General features: G+C 41.1%; 1 protein-coding gene and 1 non-coding gene across 2 annotated transcripts in view; one reads left to right on the top strand and one right to left on the bottom strand.

Annotated features, from left to right (window-relative positions):
* The first annotated feature begins 220 nt into the window (after positions 1–220).
* The window catches only part of ALKAL1 (ALK and LTK ligand 1), a 21651-nt gene continuing 4782 nt past the window's right edge, over positions 221–17089 (top strand). The window contains exons 1-3 of the mRNA XM_006734480.3: positions 221–1005; positions 15055–15108; positions 15951–16031. Of these exons, the coding sequence (XP_006734543.1) occupies positions 816–1005; positions 15055–15108; positions 15951–16031 (325 nt within the window). The 5' untranslated portion in view covers positions 221–815. The remainder of the gene's footprint in view (positions 1006–15054; positions 15109–15950; positions 16032–17089) is intronic.
* LOC115941339 (U6 spliceosomal RNA) lies at positions 11339–11445 on the bottom strand. Its single transcript, XR_004076105.1, has one exon. It is a non-coding gene; the product is annotated as a U6 spliceosomal RNA (small nuclear RNA).

The raw sequence follows: 17089 nt of genomic DNA, 5'->3' as shown, positions 1-17089 counted from the left end.
ATATTTGGAGAGTACTTTATGTCAAAAAAAAAAAAGAAAAAAAGAAAATCTAGCCCTCTGCGGTTTTGGGCGCACGGGTAAACCTTGATGACTTCATCTGTAGTAGGACTCAACCTGGGGAATCGGAGCAACCCCAGCAGGAAGGCGGGAGAGCTGGGCGTGGGTGGTCGGCGGGCCCAGCCTTGACCTCCTGGGTCCTCAGCTCCGCCCTTGCTGCGAGGAGAAGGCACCATCGCGCTGGGGCGGAGCCGCCCTCCCCGCAGGTTGGGCCTCCTGCTCCCGGCTTGGTCGCTCCGGCCAGCACCTCCAAGCGCAGCTGGATTCAGGCTGGAGAAAGTGAGCTCTGTACCTTTCAGCCCCCGGAATCGCCGTCTCCGCACACCATGGCCCAAGTCTCGACTCTGCTTTCTTCCGTCCCGACCTAGAAGTTTCGGGTTCTGTTGACCCTCAGAGACTGAACCAAGACCCAGGTCCCGGCCCCGGAGGGGCATTCCGGAGGAGCCCCGAGGACCTGCTGATCCCGAGGCTCGTGTGTGCCGTGCCGGGGAGTCCGGTGCGCTCGGACTCGCCTTTGTGCCCTGGGACAACCCTGCGGTCCCCAGCAGCCGCTCCGCTCCGCGTCCCCGCCCAGAGACACCGAGGCACGCAGGTATCAGCCTACGCCGGCTAAGTCCCAGCACTGTTCCAGCCGGACGCCGCGGGGACACCTCCCCACAGCCCCTCTCCTGGCTCTCGGACCCCCCAGTCCCGGCACACACACCTGCCTCGGGACCCGCCCCTGGGAGCCTCCTGCGCGGTCCTCCGCGTGCGCAGACATGAGGCCAATTAAGCCAGGCGCCCCGCTGCCCGCGCTCCTCGTGCTCGCTCTGGCTTTGTCCCTGCCCGGGGCCCAGGGGAGGCCCCGGGGTGGCAGGGGAGCACGTGCCACGGACCAAGAACCCAAGTCGTGGCTTTTCCTCCCCGCGGCCAGGGCCGGCCCGGCTCCCAACGCCTCCCGGAGCACTGGTAAGCAATCCCCTTCCCAGCCAGTCCTTTGCTCTGATGAGGGTTTTAGGAAGGCGGAATTAAGCAGAGCAGAGGACAGACCATCTCTGCAGATAACCGGTTCTCAGGAAAAGAGGTAAAGAGTTTATTAGATTTAACATTGTTGAGACTTAAGTAGCAAAACCCCCCATCTCGCAAAGGAACGGGCGTGATGTGTCCCTTCCCGGGTGAAGGTCTTTTCAGTAGGCTGGTGGAGCAGCCGAAACCTGTGGGGTTCAGCCCCAGCCGGCCCACGCATAGTGCACGGGTTCTGTACCTGTCAGCGCCTCATTCTGGGTCTTCCTGGGTTTTGAGAATTCAGTGAGCACTGCCTGAACACACAGACGCAGCCTGAACAGGCTCAGGAATGCCCCTTTGTTTTCCCCTTCAAGCTGGCCTCAGGGAATGGTTGAGGAACCCGCGATTTTGGGCAGGTTGAGGTGGCTGTTGTTCAATCGGACCTTCCCTAGGCCGGGCTCCCAAATCAGCTCTGGGCACTCAGGTCCCTGGCTACTTAGATGCGGAAGGAGGGGACTAGGGAAAAACGGAGAAAAAAACTCCAGCCAATATAGAGGTCATGAGACGCCCCAAGGTAAGGAAGTCCAGTATGATTGGGAAATGTGAAAATCCCAGGGCACAGTGAGGTCAGAGGGGGCGGACAAGAGTGCAGGGCACCCAGGGCAGGAAGGAAGGTAGTGAGCAAGGAACAGAGAAGCTGCTACCACGTGTCTCTGTTGAGAGCCTGTGCCTTACAGAGCGAGGTAGAGCCACGGCCAGGCGTGGAGCAGAAGTGACCCTGTTCGGGGCCATCAGCTTGCTGCGGGGACCAGCCCCGCTGGGCTGCCTGAGGAGGCCCAGCAGGCTCCGCCTTGCTCTCACCTCATAACTCTTTTGCCTCATACTTCACTTTTAAGAAAGCAAAGAGGGATTACTTAGTATCGCTTTTCTTTCATAATGGTTGTGATATAAATATATAGTTATTTCCTCCACAAACTTTCACTGGAGTGCCTATTATATGCCAGTCATCATGCAGAGGGCTGAGGCCACCTACTGAAGCAGGCAGCCTGCGCTCTGTCAGTATGCACTCTGGGTGTGGATGGAGGGAAGGCTGGTGCACAGGTAAACCAGAGAGGAAGCAGAGGAAGGTGTGGGCCAGGGCCTCAGAAGCTGAGGTGGGCTGTTGAGCTTCTGGTGCCCGGGGTGAGCTTTCCAAGGTGACTGGCAAGCCCAGGGCTCTCAGGAGGGGAGGTGGGGCCCTGTGGGCGACTACAGCAGTGATGGTGCCACATCCTTCATGTACGTGGACTTGAAATTATTGTGAGCCCAAATTCTTATCTCTGTCAAAAGTTCAGAAATAGCCAAAGTAAAACAAGTGAATGACCAAAACAGTAATTAGTAAAATTTTATTGGGCAAGCACCAAAAAGACAGTTTGCACACCAGGCACACTCAAACCGAAACATGGAATGAGGCTCAGGGTATATTGTAAAGCAGCCTAAGTGGTGAGAAAGCAGTGACCACTTATTCTTCACAGTGATTGGTTATAGTATTAAATTAAATGTTTGGGAATTGGTCTGTAGTTACCTAATATCCACATTGGGAAACTTTAAGTTTTGCTTATGATTTTTAGAGGCATAAGCAAGAGACGACCCAGGTCAAGTCAGCCTTGCAAAATAAGCTAAATTAAGCTTTGTTTGTATGACAAAACTGGCTTGGTCAGCTCAGAATTTTCAAGGCTGGTCTCCATTTGGTTTTGATTTCAACATCTCAGAGAAAGAAAGGTCACGTTGGAATGAAAAAGAGTAGGAGAAAGTCCCAAACTACAGAAACATTGTTAACACGTTATTTAAGACCAATTTCATTTAACAGATCTTTTTTCCCTAGTCACAGATTTGCAGTGGTGTTTTTTGGTTTTCTAAGAAAGTCCTAACTACTCTTGGACGCAGGACGTTCCATCCCCCTGTGACTTGTCCCATCTGCCTTCTGTGGTTCTCATCGGGCACCACAGCAGGTACCCCTGTGCCAGCCACACAGATTCAGGCTGTTCCTGTAAGGAATGCCAGCCGGTTCTTTGCCTCTGCTACTTTGGAGCCTCCAGGAATGTGCTTCTTTCATCTCTCCAAATTCTGTCTCTCCTCCTAGGCCCTGTTACTTTGTGGTATCTTTGTAAGCAGTTATAACACTCCGCATACTGTAACTTGTAATAGTTTATATATATATAATATATATAAAATATATACATAGTTTATATCTGTATAATATAATATTATATTATCTGAATATAAGCCTCTTGCAGTTGGAACTGAGGATTACTCCGTTTTTAATGCCCTGTAGCCTATCAAAGTCACTGGACACAGTTGACATTTAAGAGGAATTTTTTTCTTTGGAACTGAAATTTTGAAAAGAAAAAATTTTAAATCAGCTTTAAAAGAATTGTTCTTTTATTTGCCCTCAAAGCCTGATTAGATCTTATGACTTAATCTGTGTCATTTCTGAGTCATGAGCTCATTTCTTAGCATTTATGACCAAGTTTAGACAACACGACATCTGCTGCCCTTAATACCTTCTAGGGCAGTGGTTCTTAGAATGAGGCCATACATCTCGGAAGCAACTGGGAGGCAAGTTTTGAATGTAATTATTGTATTCACCCTGGATATCCTAAATCTCTGAGTATAGCCCGTGCCTGTGCATCAAAAAGCTCTTGGGAGATTCTTGTGTACATTGAGTTTTTGGAATCACCAGAGATTTTTAATTGAGGAGGGTGGGGAGGAGAAAAGTAGTATATAAGAATCTTCTGGAAAGTTTCTTTGAGACAGAGACAGTTCCTGACTGGCCTCCACAACCCTGACCACACTTCTCTTTCCATAGCTCTCTACCCACTCCTTCATTCCCACATGTACCCACAGCACCATAGCTACATTTCCCCGCGTGTTTGAGTGATAATCTGTGAAAAAAAGGCTTCCTTGGTCTGCCAGCCTCAGGGACATGGCCATTAGGTCTCTTGTTAGAGAAGCACTATACAAGAACTCTGAAGACCTGTGGTATGAGGAGCTTTATGTAAACCAGTATTAGCCAAACTTTCTCTCCCCATCCCTTCTTTGTTTTTCTTTCTTCCTCTCTCTCTTACTTTCTCTCTTCCTCCCTTTCTTTTTTTCCCCTTCCTCCCTCTTTCTCTTTCTTTTAAAATCTAACATTTATTTGCATCTCACAGTACTGGTTTTGAAGGAGTCCACTCTGGGTAACATTGTTTTGGCCACTGCATGCGCCCAGCTTTACCTCAGCACCTGGGGGACACAAGGGGAAAGCCCAGGACAGAGTAAGTGACAACAGAAACAAGGAAAGGTGACTTGAGGGCAGAGCAGTGGGGAGCGGCCACTTATCAGAATGCTAGTCTTCCCCAAGACACAACAATATTGGAATTAGGTCAATTAATAACCCTACAGTGGCTTGTAAGTGGTCAAGTGAAAGGAAGAGTCACAGGTCTCTCACTTTAAATTGAAAGTCAGAAATGATTAAGCTTAATGAGGAAGACACATCAGAAGCTGAGATAAGCCAAAAGCTAGGCCTCTTGAAGCAGTTATCCAAGATGTGAATGCAAAAGAAAGGGGCACTGGGAGCCACTGGGTGACTCAGTCGGTTAAGCATCTGCCTTTGGCTCCCGTCATGATCCCAGGGTCCTGGGATCGAGCCCCACGTCAGGCGCTCTGCTCAGCGGGGAGCCTGTTTGTTCCTCTCCCTGTAGCTCTGCCTGCTTGTGCACTCTCTCTCTATCAAATAAATAAATAAATAAATAATAAATAATAATAAATAAATAATGCAAAGGAAAAGTTCTTGAAGGAAATTAAAAGTGCCACTCCAGTGAACACACGAATGATAAGAAAGCAGAACAGCCTTATTGCTCATATGGATAAAGTTTTAATGATCTGGATAGAAAATCACACCAGGCACAACACTCCCAGGCCAATGCCTAATCCAGAGCAGAGCCCTAACTCTCTTCAATTCTGTGGAGGCTGAGAGAGGTGAAGAAGCTGCAGAAGAAAAGTCGGAAGCTAGCAGAGGTGGGTTCATGAGATCTAAGGGAAGAAGCCATCTGCATAACATCAAAGTGTGAGGTGAGGCAGCAAGTACTGATACAGAAGCTAAGCCAGTTCTCCAGAAGATCTAGCTCAGATCCCTGATGAAGGTGCCTATACTAAACAACAGATTTTTAGGGTAGATGAAATAGCCTTCAATTGGAAGAAGATGCCATCTAGGACTTCCATAGCTAGAGGAAAGTCAATTCCTGGCATAAAGCTTCAAAGGACAGGTCGACTCTCTTGTTAGGGGCTAATGCAGCTGGTGACTTTAAATTGAAGCCAGTGCTCCTTTACCACTGTGAAAGTCCTGGGGCCCTTAAGAATTATGCTGCGCTGTAGAAATGGAACAACAAAGCCCAGATGACAGCACAGCTGTTTGCAACATGTTTACTGAGTATTTTAAGCCCATTACTGAGATCTTCTTACTGCTCAGAAAACAGATTCCTTTCAAAATGTTACTGCTCATTGGCAGTGTACCTGAGCTCTGGTGAAGATGTACAGTGAGATTCATGTTAGCATGCCTGCAGCCCATGGATCAAGGAATAATTTTGACTTTCAAGTCTTATTATTTAAGAAATACATTTCATAAAGCTACAGCTGCCAGACAGTAAATTTGAAACCTTCTGGAAAGGATTGGCCTTCCAGATGCCATTAAAAACAATCATGATTCATGGGAAGAGGATAAAATACCAACATGAATAAGAGTTTGGAAGAAGTTGGTTCCAACCCTCATGCGTGATATTGAGAGGTTCAAGACTTCAGTGGAGGAAGTAACTGCAGATATGGTGGAAATAGCAAGAGAAGTGGGTCTGAAGATGTGATTAAATTGCTGCAATCTCATGATAAAACTCTTACAGATGAGGAGTTGATTCCTATGGATGAGCACAGAAAGTGGTTTCTTGAGATGGAATCTACTCCTGGTGAAGATGTTGTGAATACTGTTGAAATGACAAGGAAGGATTTAGAATGCTACATAAACTTAGTTGATAAAGCAGTAGTAGGGTTTGAGAAGATTAAATACAGTTTTGAAAGAAGTTCTACTGTGGCTAAAATACTATCAAACAGCATCACATGCTAGAGAGAAAGCATTTGTGAAAGGAAGAATCAGTTGAAGCAGCAAATTTCACTGTTATCTTATTTTAAGAAATTGCCACAGTCACCTCAACCTTCAGTAAACACCTGATCAGTCAGCAGCCATTAACCTCGAGGCAAGACACTCCACCAGCAAAAAGATGAAAACTTGCTGAAAGCTCAGATGTTGGTTAGCACATTTTAACAATAAAGTATTTTTAATTAAGATATGTACATTTTTTTAGACATAATGCTATTGCACACTTAATAGACTGAAGTATAGTATAAACATAACTTTTACATGCACTGGGAAACCAAGATTTCATTTGGCTTGCTTTATTATGGTGGTCTGAAACTGAAGCTGTAACATCTCCAAGGTATGCCTGGGTCTACCACCACTCATATTTTAAGATGTACCCAGAATTTGTTTTGATCATGCATGACAAGACATGGAAGTGACCATTGTGAAGGGAGAAGTTTTACTCACAGTTCCCTAGAAACAGGAGGCACAGCATGCCTCTGGGCAAGCAGCAGGTTTGGTCAGAAGCAGAGTGAGTGAAAAAGAGCAAAAGCCTTTATCAGTGGTTCCTTCTGGAAAGGCAAGGAGAGTGGGTTTAGGATTGACTAGTTTAAATAAATTAGGTGGGCTCTGGGGTGTAGTGGTCTGCAGTTGTCTGGTTCTGGCCCTGGGTGATTAGGGCAGGAGAATATTGACCTTGAGTATGAGAGCTGGATGAGGGAGTTTGTGGGGGTGTGGGCTCTGAATTGGTTGGTATGTAAATGAAAGGTGGGGTTGCAGGCTTTCTTGTCTCTAGGAATTGGTTAGCTCTGGGACGGGCCATCTCACCAGGGCCAGCAAGGCCTCAGATGTCAAAGCATCAGAAATACAGAAACTTGAAAGGCTTGATTTCACCTTCACCAACTTTGCCTGGGTGCTGGCTGGCCCTCCGATCTCTGTTCCTGTCTACTGTGCACCTGTCAGTCTTTATCTTAAGGGACCCTCAGAAGCTTTGCTGCCACTGACTCCTCCCTGTCCACAATTATTCCTGCTTTGCTCTTTTTCTCTGATCACTCTTCTTTCTCTCCCTGACAACCTGTCTTTTAACTCCCCTTTAAGTGTGCATCCCAGGGTTCAAGTCCCAATCATGAATTTTTTTGCACTCAAAGTATTCCCTTATGTGATCCCAAGCACCTTTGTAGTTTCAATTATTGCTTCTGTGTGGCCCTTCTGTGGCATTTAAATGCATACATCCACTATTTGCTGAATATCTACACTATAGGAATTTCAAACTTGACCTTTCCCTATCTCAACCATGCCTCTGCCTTCAAATCTGCCTTACTACTTCTGGTCTCAGTAAAGAGGCTGTGCTTCTCAGGTGTCATGAATTGACTATTGGATTAACAGCACTGTGGGATTTTCCAGTGGTTCAGTTTGTTGACAAGTTTCTAGCTGCCTAACCCAAGAAGAACATAGTAGTTCTGGATTCTGTGTTTTTCGTTTGCACTAATCTACTGACATTTGGTTGTCATTCTTTTTTTTTTTTTTTAAAGATTTTATTTATTTGACAGAGAGAGATAGCAAGAGCAGGAACACAAGCAGAGGGAATGGAAGAGGGAGAAGCAGGCTTCCCGCCGAGCAGGAAGCCCCGATGCGGGACTCGATCTCAGGACCCTGAGATCATGACCTGAGCTGAAGGCAGATGCTTAACAACTGAGCCACCCAGGCGCCCCTTGGTTGTCATTCTTAATAACAATGTTTTCACACTGAGGAATGCTGTACATCTATTTATTTTTGAGATGCTTTTAAAAAACATTTTTATAAAGATCTGGTTTGTCTTTTTAAGTGTCTATGGAAGTGATCATTATAAATCTGAAAGGGGGATTAACTAGATCAAAACCAGAAAGGAAATAAATCATTTTCATGAGATTAGTCCTTAAATAAAATGGCTAAAGTTCAAATTAAACATGAATTAGCCTGTGGTTTAAAACCTGGAAGAAATCTACCTTACAACACACTTTTGTACTTTTTACAGTTTTCTGGACTTATTTGATATTTTGTCCTTTGGTGAACATACCACATAATGTTAGAATTTTGTCATAATATTTTATAACTTAGGACTTGGAAAGCTGCTTTAAGATTATTTAGTTTGTTTACCTCAGTGTAGAAAAGAAGAAACTGAAGCATCTTTGTAGGTGTGTGGCTTGAGAAGGCAAGTGACTGCCGGGTTAGGAGAGGGCACAGTGCACAGTTGGATACAGAGTGTGATTCAATATGACTGTATTTTTGAACTTAGATAATTTTAAATGATTTGTTTGTGTCATTTGTAGAATCATTGGTGGAATATTACAGTTACTGTACATTCTAAAAATATATTCTATCAAGCACCATAGCACAAGTTTAGAAATAATTTAAACACGAGGTGTATTAAAAATCAGGTCATCCATACATATCACACATATATGTCCTTGCTCTGTCAGCTAAGAGAGCCTCAAAGCTGCTGGACCCCAGTAGCAACAAGCTCACCTAGTATCCAGATTGTGGTTTCTAATACCATTCTTTAATAAAGGAAATGGGCTCTAATAAAGGAAATGGCCGAGACTAAGATTGGGACAAGGAATGATTCAAGATGAGCCCGTAACATCTGGTAGTGCTAGAAAGTAAAGAAGTGATAAAAATGCAAAGCAACACCACCACCAACACCGCCAACCTCCATGATGACATTTTTTTTTTTTTACTGAAAAGAATTCTGTATCTTGTCTTCTAATAATCACAAACTGCTTATTGATTATGAAGTACTTCAGTACAGAGTACGCAAAAGTTCTGTATCTTGCTTGGAAGATTTATATGACTGCTTTCAAACTTGAACTCCTGTGAGTTCTTGTTAAAGTGATTTTATAGCTCTGGGCCTGGAATTCTGTATTCCTTACAAGCTTCGCCAAGATCCACAGAACTGAGTTATTCAGTCAGCAGACACTAGGAACTGTAAGGGTGCCTTCTTGGGAGCTGATGCTGCTTGTCTAGGGAACATACTTTGAGTAGCAAAAATTTGGGAAAAAAAAAAGGCAACTAGTTTACTTCATTATCCTGAGTATAATTTGCAGCTGAAATAGCATTAGGCCCCCCAAGGGTTACATACAAAGAGTTAATCTCTTTATTTAAAAATCTTAAACTCTAATAAAAGAGGAATGATGTAAAAACATATATTTTACACATTTACAAATATATACTAGTACAGATGCCATGTAATTATATAAGGACAGAAAAAAGTACTTTATGACAGTGTATTTTTTAAAAAAGATTTTATTTATTTATTTGAGTAAGAGTGAGTGAGAGAGAGAGAAGGAGCAGGGGGAGGGAGAGGGAGAAGCAGACTCCCAGCTGAGCAGGGAGCCTGATGCGGTACTCAATCCTGGGACCCTGAGATCATGACCTGAGCTGAAGGCAGATGCTTAACTGACTGAGCCACCCAGGCGCCCCATGACAGTGTATTTAAAAATCCTAAAAGTATTTTTTAAAGATATTGCTTGCTTGAATATGTTTGTCATCAGCTTTTTTCCTCAAATATTTAATAAATTTCAATGTTTTTCAAATACTGATATTTCCCACCAGCAATTTTCTCAACATTGATATAATAAGGCTAGTTTTTATTTTTGAAAATGGAACTGTTTTTATATATTGAGAAAGAGAATAGTTGTGTCATCTCTAACTAAAGGAAGTGATAACTCAAGAAACTATATAGCAAACATTTCAATTTAGGTACCTGAAAAATGCTAGCTTAAAACATAAAATGAAGGAATGCCCCTCAGTACCTAATAAGGTGCAAAGATCAATTAACATGGCTTTGTAAAGAATCAATCAAGTCGGAGCAACTATCTTTATGGTAAGATATTGTTATATGCAGGTAGAAGTGAACACTAAACATTTTCTATTATTTTGTTTTCTAGTTGTTCTGTCTTATGACTTTTTTTATTATTCCACATAATCCCTGCTCATTTAAAAAAAATTTTAATTTAAATTCCAGTTAGTTCATAGGGTAGCTCTATTTTTAACTTTTTGAGGAATCTCCATACTGTTTTCCAGAGTAGCTGCACAAGCTCGCATTCCCACCAACCGTGTAGGAGGGTTCCTCTTTCTCTGCATCCTTGCCAACATCTGTTGTTTCCTGACTTGTTCATTTTAGCCATTCTGACCTGTGCGAAGTGGTATCTCATTGTGGAACTAGAGGGTATTATGCTAAGCGAAATAAGTCAATCAGAGAAAGACAATTATCATGTGATCTCACTCATATGTGGAATTTAAGGAAAAAACAGGACCGTAGGAGAAGGGAGGGAAAAATAAAGACGAAATTGGAGAGGGAGACAAACCGTAAGAGACTCTTAATCAGGGACACCTGGGTGGTTAGTTGGTTGGGCGACTGCCTTTGGCTCAGGTCATAATCCTGGAGTCCTGGGATCGAGTCCCTTGTTCGGTGGGGGGCCTGCTTCTCTTTCTGACCCTCCCCCCTCCCATGTTCTCTCTCTTTCTCCTTCTCTCTCTCAAATAAATAAATAAAATCTTAAAAAAAAGAGAGAGACTCTTAATCATAGGAAACATACAGGGTTACTGGAGGGGGTGGGGTGAGGAGATGGGGTAATTGGGTGATGGGCATTAAGGAGGGCATGTGATATAATGAGCACTGGGTATTATATAAGACTGTTGAATCATTGAACTCTACCTCTGAAACTAATAATACATTATATATTAATTAATTGAATTCAAATTTAAAAAAGGATGCAAAAAAAAAGTGGTCAGACTGTCAAAAAAATATATATATATACTTACTCCTTTTGTAGTCCTCAATATGCTAAATAAATAATATATTTCTAAAAAAATTACAGTTAGTTAATATACAGTGTAATAATAGTTTCAAGTGTGCAATGTAGTGATTCAACACTTCCATACATCACCCCATGCTCTTCACAGCAAGTGCACTCCTTAATATTCATCACCTACTTCATCCAGTCCCCCACCCCCTCCGCTCTGTTAACCATCAGTTTGTTCTCTATAGTTAAGAGTCTGTTTCTTGGTTTGCCTCTCTCTCTTTCTTTTTTCCTCTTTGCTTATTTGTTATGTTTCTTAAATTCCACATATGAGTGAAATCATATGGTACTTGTCTTTCTCTGACTGACTAAAAATATGGAACACTTCATGAATTTGCATGTCATCCTTGCACAAGGGCCATGCTAATCTTCTCTGTATTGTTCCAATTTTAATATATGTGCTGCAGAGGTGAGCATGATCTCTGCTCATTTTGAACAAGAAAAGTAGGAACAAGAGATAAGCCTGTCAGCATTTATATACATATATGTATATACTTATCTATTTCTTCATAAAAATATTATTGTAAACTTAAAACTGATGATGGTGGCAGTTGGCAACTGTTTTGGTTAAATAAAAACTAGAACTTTTCACAAATTAGATGAATGAGATAGTAGTTTTGGGATACTTGTCACGCATTATGGGGAGATCCTTTTGTTTTTAATCCATCTGTATATGTAATCTTTTATACCTTGTAGTTAGATACCAAAAGAATGAAGCATGCTTTTGAGGCTTGTGCTGTCCAACATGGTAGCCACCCAATGCATGTGGCTATTGAGCACTCACAATGTGGCTAGTCCAAGTTGAGATGTGCTATAATTGTTAAATACATTTTGGATTTTGAAAACTTAGTATAAAAAAATGTAAAATGTATTAATAGTTTTAAAGTATGGAATATGTGTTGAAATGATAACATTTAGAATATATTCGGTTAAGCAAAATAAATTATTAAATACATTTTACCTATTCCTTTTTACTTTTTAAAATGTGGCTACTAAAAACCTTGAAATTACATATGTGACTTATATTTCTATAATGAAGATTGCTTTTTAAGACCATTTTCCATCAAAGATCAATCAGCTAATCTTGTGTGGGGGTAATTCTCTTATATTCGATTTCTCAAGTAATATTTTGTTGATCAAAAACTATCACAGGTGCATCTAACACTAAATACAAATTCAGTTTCAATCAACTAATTTTTTATTGAAAAAGTAATACAGATTTATGTTCAAAATTAAAATTAATAATGAGTATGCATTGAAAACTACTACCTCTTCTCTCCCACCCCCAGAATCCTACTTCTTGGAGCCTTTCCGCAATCACCATTACAGTTTTAATACAAATAGGAGTGTGCTACCAAGCAGGCATTGGCAAACTTTTTCTAGAAAGGGCCAGATAGTAAATATTTTGGGTTTTGTGGGCTCTCTAATCTCTGCAACAACCACTCAACTTTGCATTATAACACGAAAGCAGGCATAGACCACTTGTGAACAAATGAGCATGGCTGTGTTCCAGTAAAACTTTATTTGCAAAAACAGCCATAGAGCAGAATTTGACTTCTGAAGCTAGTGCTATTCATTAGAAATACAATAGCCTATCTTTAAACCTTTTGACTTATCTTTCTCCATCTATTCTTGTTTCTCCATACTGGGCTTTATGATTTTTTAAAAGTGAATCTTGACTGTGTCATCCCTTGCCTAATTCTTTGACTTCCCACCACACATAGAATTAAGGACAAAGTTTATAAAGGACTATAATGTCATCTATGTCTGCTGCTTGCCTGCTTATTTATTTATTTATTTATTTAAGAGAGAAAGTGAGAGCACAAGCATGAGCAGGGGAGGAGGGGTAGAAGGAGAAGGAGAAGCAGACTCCCTGCTGAGCAGGGAGCCCAAAGCAGGACTCAATCCCAGGACCCTGGGATCATGACCTGAGCCTAAGGCAGACACTTAACCAATTGAGCCACCCAGGTGCCTTTGTCTGCTGCTTTAGCTGACTTTTCTTTCCCTCACCTTCTTTCTCTTTTAGCCATCCTGGACAGTTCTCAAATACTTGAACACAGTGTGACCTTTTCCTCTTCAGAGATTTTCTTTCTTTCTTTCTTTCTTTCTTTCTTTCTTTCTTTCTTTCTCTTTTTCTCTCTCTCTTTCTTTCTTTCTTCTTTCTTTTTTCTTTCTTTTGGTCTAGGGTGCTGTTCCCATCTCTTCTTACCTAGATATCTCTTGCTTATCACTTTAGGTGTCAACTTAAATATCACTTTTCTGTTTCATTTAAGTCAATCTGCTTTATGTTCTTACACTGTGTTTGTACTTGGAAATGAAAATTCAAGTGTATTAAAAGTATGGTTTTCCTAGTGGCCTATACTGAGCTCAAGCAAGGCATTGATTGTTTTCATTTGAAAGGTAACAACCTACTTGAAGGATCATCCTCTCAGCTTTTAATTCCTTAAACATTTGTCAGATGACCCATCTGTAAAGCACTGTTGTACACCCTACAGGTGATGAACAAGACATTGTCCCCTTCCTCAAGAAGCCACAATATTGTGGTGGAGACAGACTCGTGCACAGTTCACTATCATGCTAATCATAATGTGACAATTGCCTTTATAGAAGTTAGAAAATGTGCTATGGGAGTGTAGAAGAGGAGTATCATCCTGAGTGTCATCATTGTGCCCAGGTCTACAGATTAAAATCATCAGAGAAATAAAATTATCATATGATCTCACTGATATGTGGAATTTAAGAAACAAAACAGAGGATCATAGGGGAAGAGAGGAAAATATAAAACAAGATGAAACCAGAGAGGGAGACAAACCATAAAAGACTCTTAATCATAGGAAATCAACTGAGGGTTACTGGAGGGGAGAGGGGTGGACGGATGGGGTAACTGGGTGATGGACATTAAGAAGGGCAGTGATAGAATGAGCACTGGGTATCATATAAGACTGATGAATCACTGAAATCTACTATGAAACCAAAAATACATTATATGTTAATTAATTGAACTTAAATTTAAAATGTTAAAAAAATCATAGTTGAAAATGCTTTTGGAACTAGAATTATTTATAGACTTCGAATACGCTTTAACCATAGAACTCCAACTGCACTCAACTGACTCAGCTTTCAGAAAGGGCCAGAGGAGCTACCTTGCCAGATAAACTGTGGAGTATTGACATCCCAGGAGCCAATTTGCCATGCTTGGTTTCAGAGAGGTATGGGGGAAAGATCCATGTTCAGGCTGGAATGTAATTAATGAGAACACCAAAATATTTATATAAAGAAATACTTATATCTTCACTGTTGCTTTGTTTTTCTGGATTAGTTTGGATGGTTCATAAGTGCAGATGTTTGTTGTCAGTGGAAGGGGAGCTCCAATCTAGCTGCACTTCTATAGCCCTATAGTGCTGCTCTGGACTCACAACTGGGCTGCTAGGAGCAGGGAGCTCCCTATGCAAGGAAGCGCTCTTACCCCTCATTGATGGTGTACTTATAGTGAGTACAAAGTGAAGTGTAAGATGTAGTTCAATTTTTTATTTTCACTTATTTAAATATATGAGTCTTGGGTAATTTCTGGAGTTGGAATATATAAAATTAAATAATGAAGTTTACATAGTAGAGAGGGAAAGAGGAAAGTCAAGCATACCTTCTTGACATCTGGCTTGAGCAAAGGGTAAAGAGTGATGCCGTGTATGAGACCAGGGAACATGGGGGGAAGACAGGTCTGGGGTATTGGGGAAATCAGATGTTCAGTTCTGGCTATTCACTTTTGAGAGGTCTATAAGTTTCCCGATTAGAATGGTAGAGCAAGCAGGTAGGTCTGGGGGAGGCCTGGAGCCCCAGGGAATGCTCAGGGCCAGAGATACAGATTTGGAATCAGCTGCATGAACTGCCATGAGTTCATGTGTTAGGTGGTTGTCATTATAGACTATTTATAAGGATATTTTTAATGGTGGAAATGTATCCAAGAAATTCTATTTTTAATGGTGGAAATGCATCCAAGAAATTCTAAAGTTTTTTTTTTCTTTTCAGAAATATTCCCAAGAGATTTGAATTTAAAAGACAAATTCATAAAGCATTTCACAGGTAAGCACAAAATTTATCAGTGATTCAATTAAATAAAAAGATTGTATGCAAATTACTGTGTTAGGCATTAGGGATATGAAGGTAAGTGTCTGTAAGAAGCTCAACAGTCCAGTTAGGAAAGTGGACAAATGCCATTAACTTGTATTAATAGTAATATAAACCAGATCTTGGTAAATAATAGAAGTGTAAATATAGTTTTAGGGATGCACAGAAAGTGAATAATTTTGCCAAAAACTACCAGGAAAGGCTTGTAGTAGACATGATATTTAAGTTGGGCTCTAAGGGATGAATAGTATTTTCCTGGATAAGAGAAGCATTCTGGTCAGAAGGAATTCTTCGAGAACATGGTAGTTTGGGGGCATGACAGGTAGATGGTGTGGATGCACTGTGGGGTATGTTTAGGTAAGGGTGTATGTGGCCACTGGACAAAAGTATGCCTGGAAATGCAGGTTGGAGTCATATTGTGAAGAATCCTAAAACTGAAGAACAGAAAGTGGGAACCAAGGATATTTATTTTTTATTCTTCACACCTACTTGGTTTTGTTTGTACAATTTTTTTTTTCTGTCTAGAGCTTTCCCCCTCATAATTATTCTAAAGAGTTCTTCAGAAACTGAAGTTTCCATTATGTGAAATGGTGAGAATTGGTAATGAATTCAGATGATTTTTCACAGATTACAACTTACCAATCCTACAGAACTAGGGTAAGGAGTCAGATAAGTTCTTTTAAGGGCATGGAAGGACGTTAAGTTACAGTTGTATTAGTTCCATCCATAAAGTGCTAGCAAATTTGTTTGGAAAATACGCCAATATTTATCATAAACGTTCTTTTCCTGTCTAATAGGGCCAGTCACATTTTCAGCTGAATGTAGCAAACATTTCCATCGACTCTATCACAACACCAGGGATTGCTCAACACCAGCTTGTAAGTAGTTTGGATAGTTTGGGTTTTTTTTCCTCATTAAAAAAAAATCTTTACCCAACAATAAATGCATGTAATTTTAAACTTCAACTGTCAGCGGCTGGGAATAGACTAAACATCGTATGAGATTCTATTTATAACACTGACAGTACTTAACTGAAGACTTGTGTGTGCTGTTAGAGTGCAAGGAATGGAACTGCATTGTAATTGGAACTATATCCAAATCTGAAAATAGCCAGATTTCCTTAAGGACTGAAATGTTTGTCAGGATTTAAACCTTTTATCATTTTTCAAATTCCTTGGCATAAAGGGCTCTGTCATATAAATGAAAAAAAAATAAGATGACCATGAAGAATAAGTCAAAATTTCCTCTTAAGTTATTTTAAAGTAAATAGTTTCATATCATTTATACAATGAGTGATCGATTGTTCTGAATAATGGTAGCATAGTGTTTTAAAGGTGGCTCTAATGAATTCTTTTGGACACTTAAGTTACCAAAGTTAATAATTTCAAATGTAATATTTAAACGCTATCATCAAAACTGCCCAAATTGGGATCATGTGTGGTAACTCAGTTGGCTGTTTTTAAATTCCTTTCTAAACCTAAACTTGCCTTTTAAGGTAAATGGATTTTAAGCATTTTGTTTCTTTTTAACTAATTGGTCATCTTTTTTTTTTTAATTTTATTATGTTATGTTAGTCACCATACAATACATCATTGGTTTTTGATGTGGTGATCCACGATCCATTGTTTTCGTATAACACCCAGTGCTCCATGCAGTACGTGCCCTCCTTAATACCCATCACCAGGCTAACCAATCCCCCCTCCTCCCTCCCCTCTAAAACCCTGTTTGTTTCTCAGAGTCCATAGTCTCTCATGGTTCATCTCTCCCTCCAATTCCCCACCCCCCTCATTTTTCCCTTCCTTCTCCTAATGTCCTCCATGCTGTTCCTTACGTTCCACAAATAAGTGAAACCATATGATAATTGACTTTCTCTGCTTGACTTATTTCACTTAGCATAATCTCCTCCAGTCTCATCCATGTTGATGTAAAAGTTGGG

Source organism: Leptonychotes weddellii, chromosome 4 (genome assembly GCF_054177405.1).
Source record: "Leptonychotes weddellii isolate Sample4059 chromosome 4, ASM5417740v2, whole genome shotgun sequence".
NCBI lineage: Eukaryota > Metazoa > Chordata > Mammalia > Carnivora > Phocidae > Leptonychotes > Leptonychotes weddellii.
Note: the sequence above shows the minus strand (reverse complement) of the source record. Positions and strands in the feature narration are given on the sequence as shown.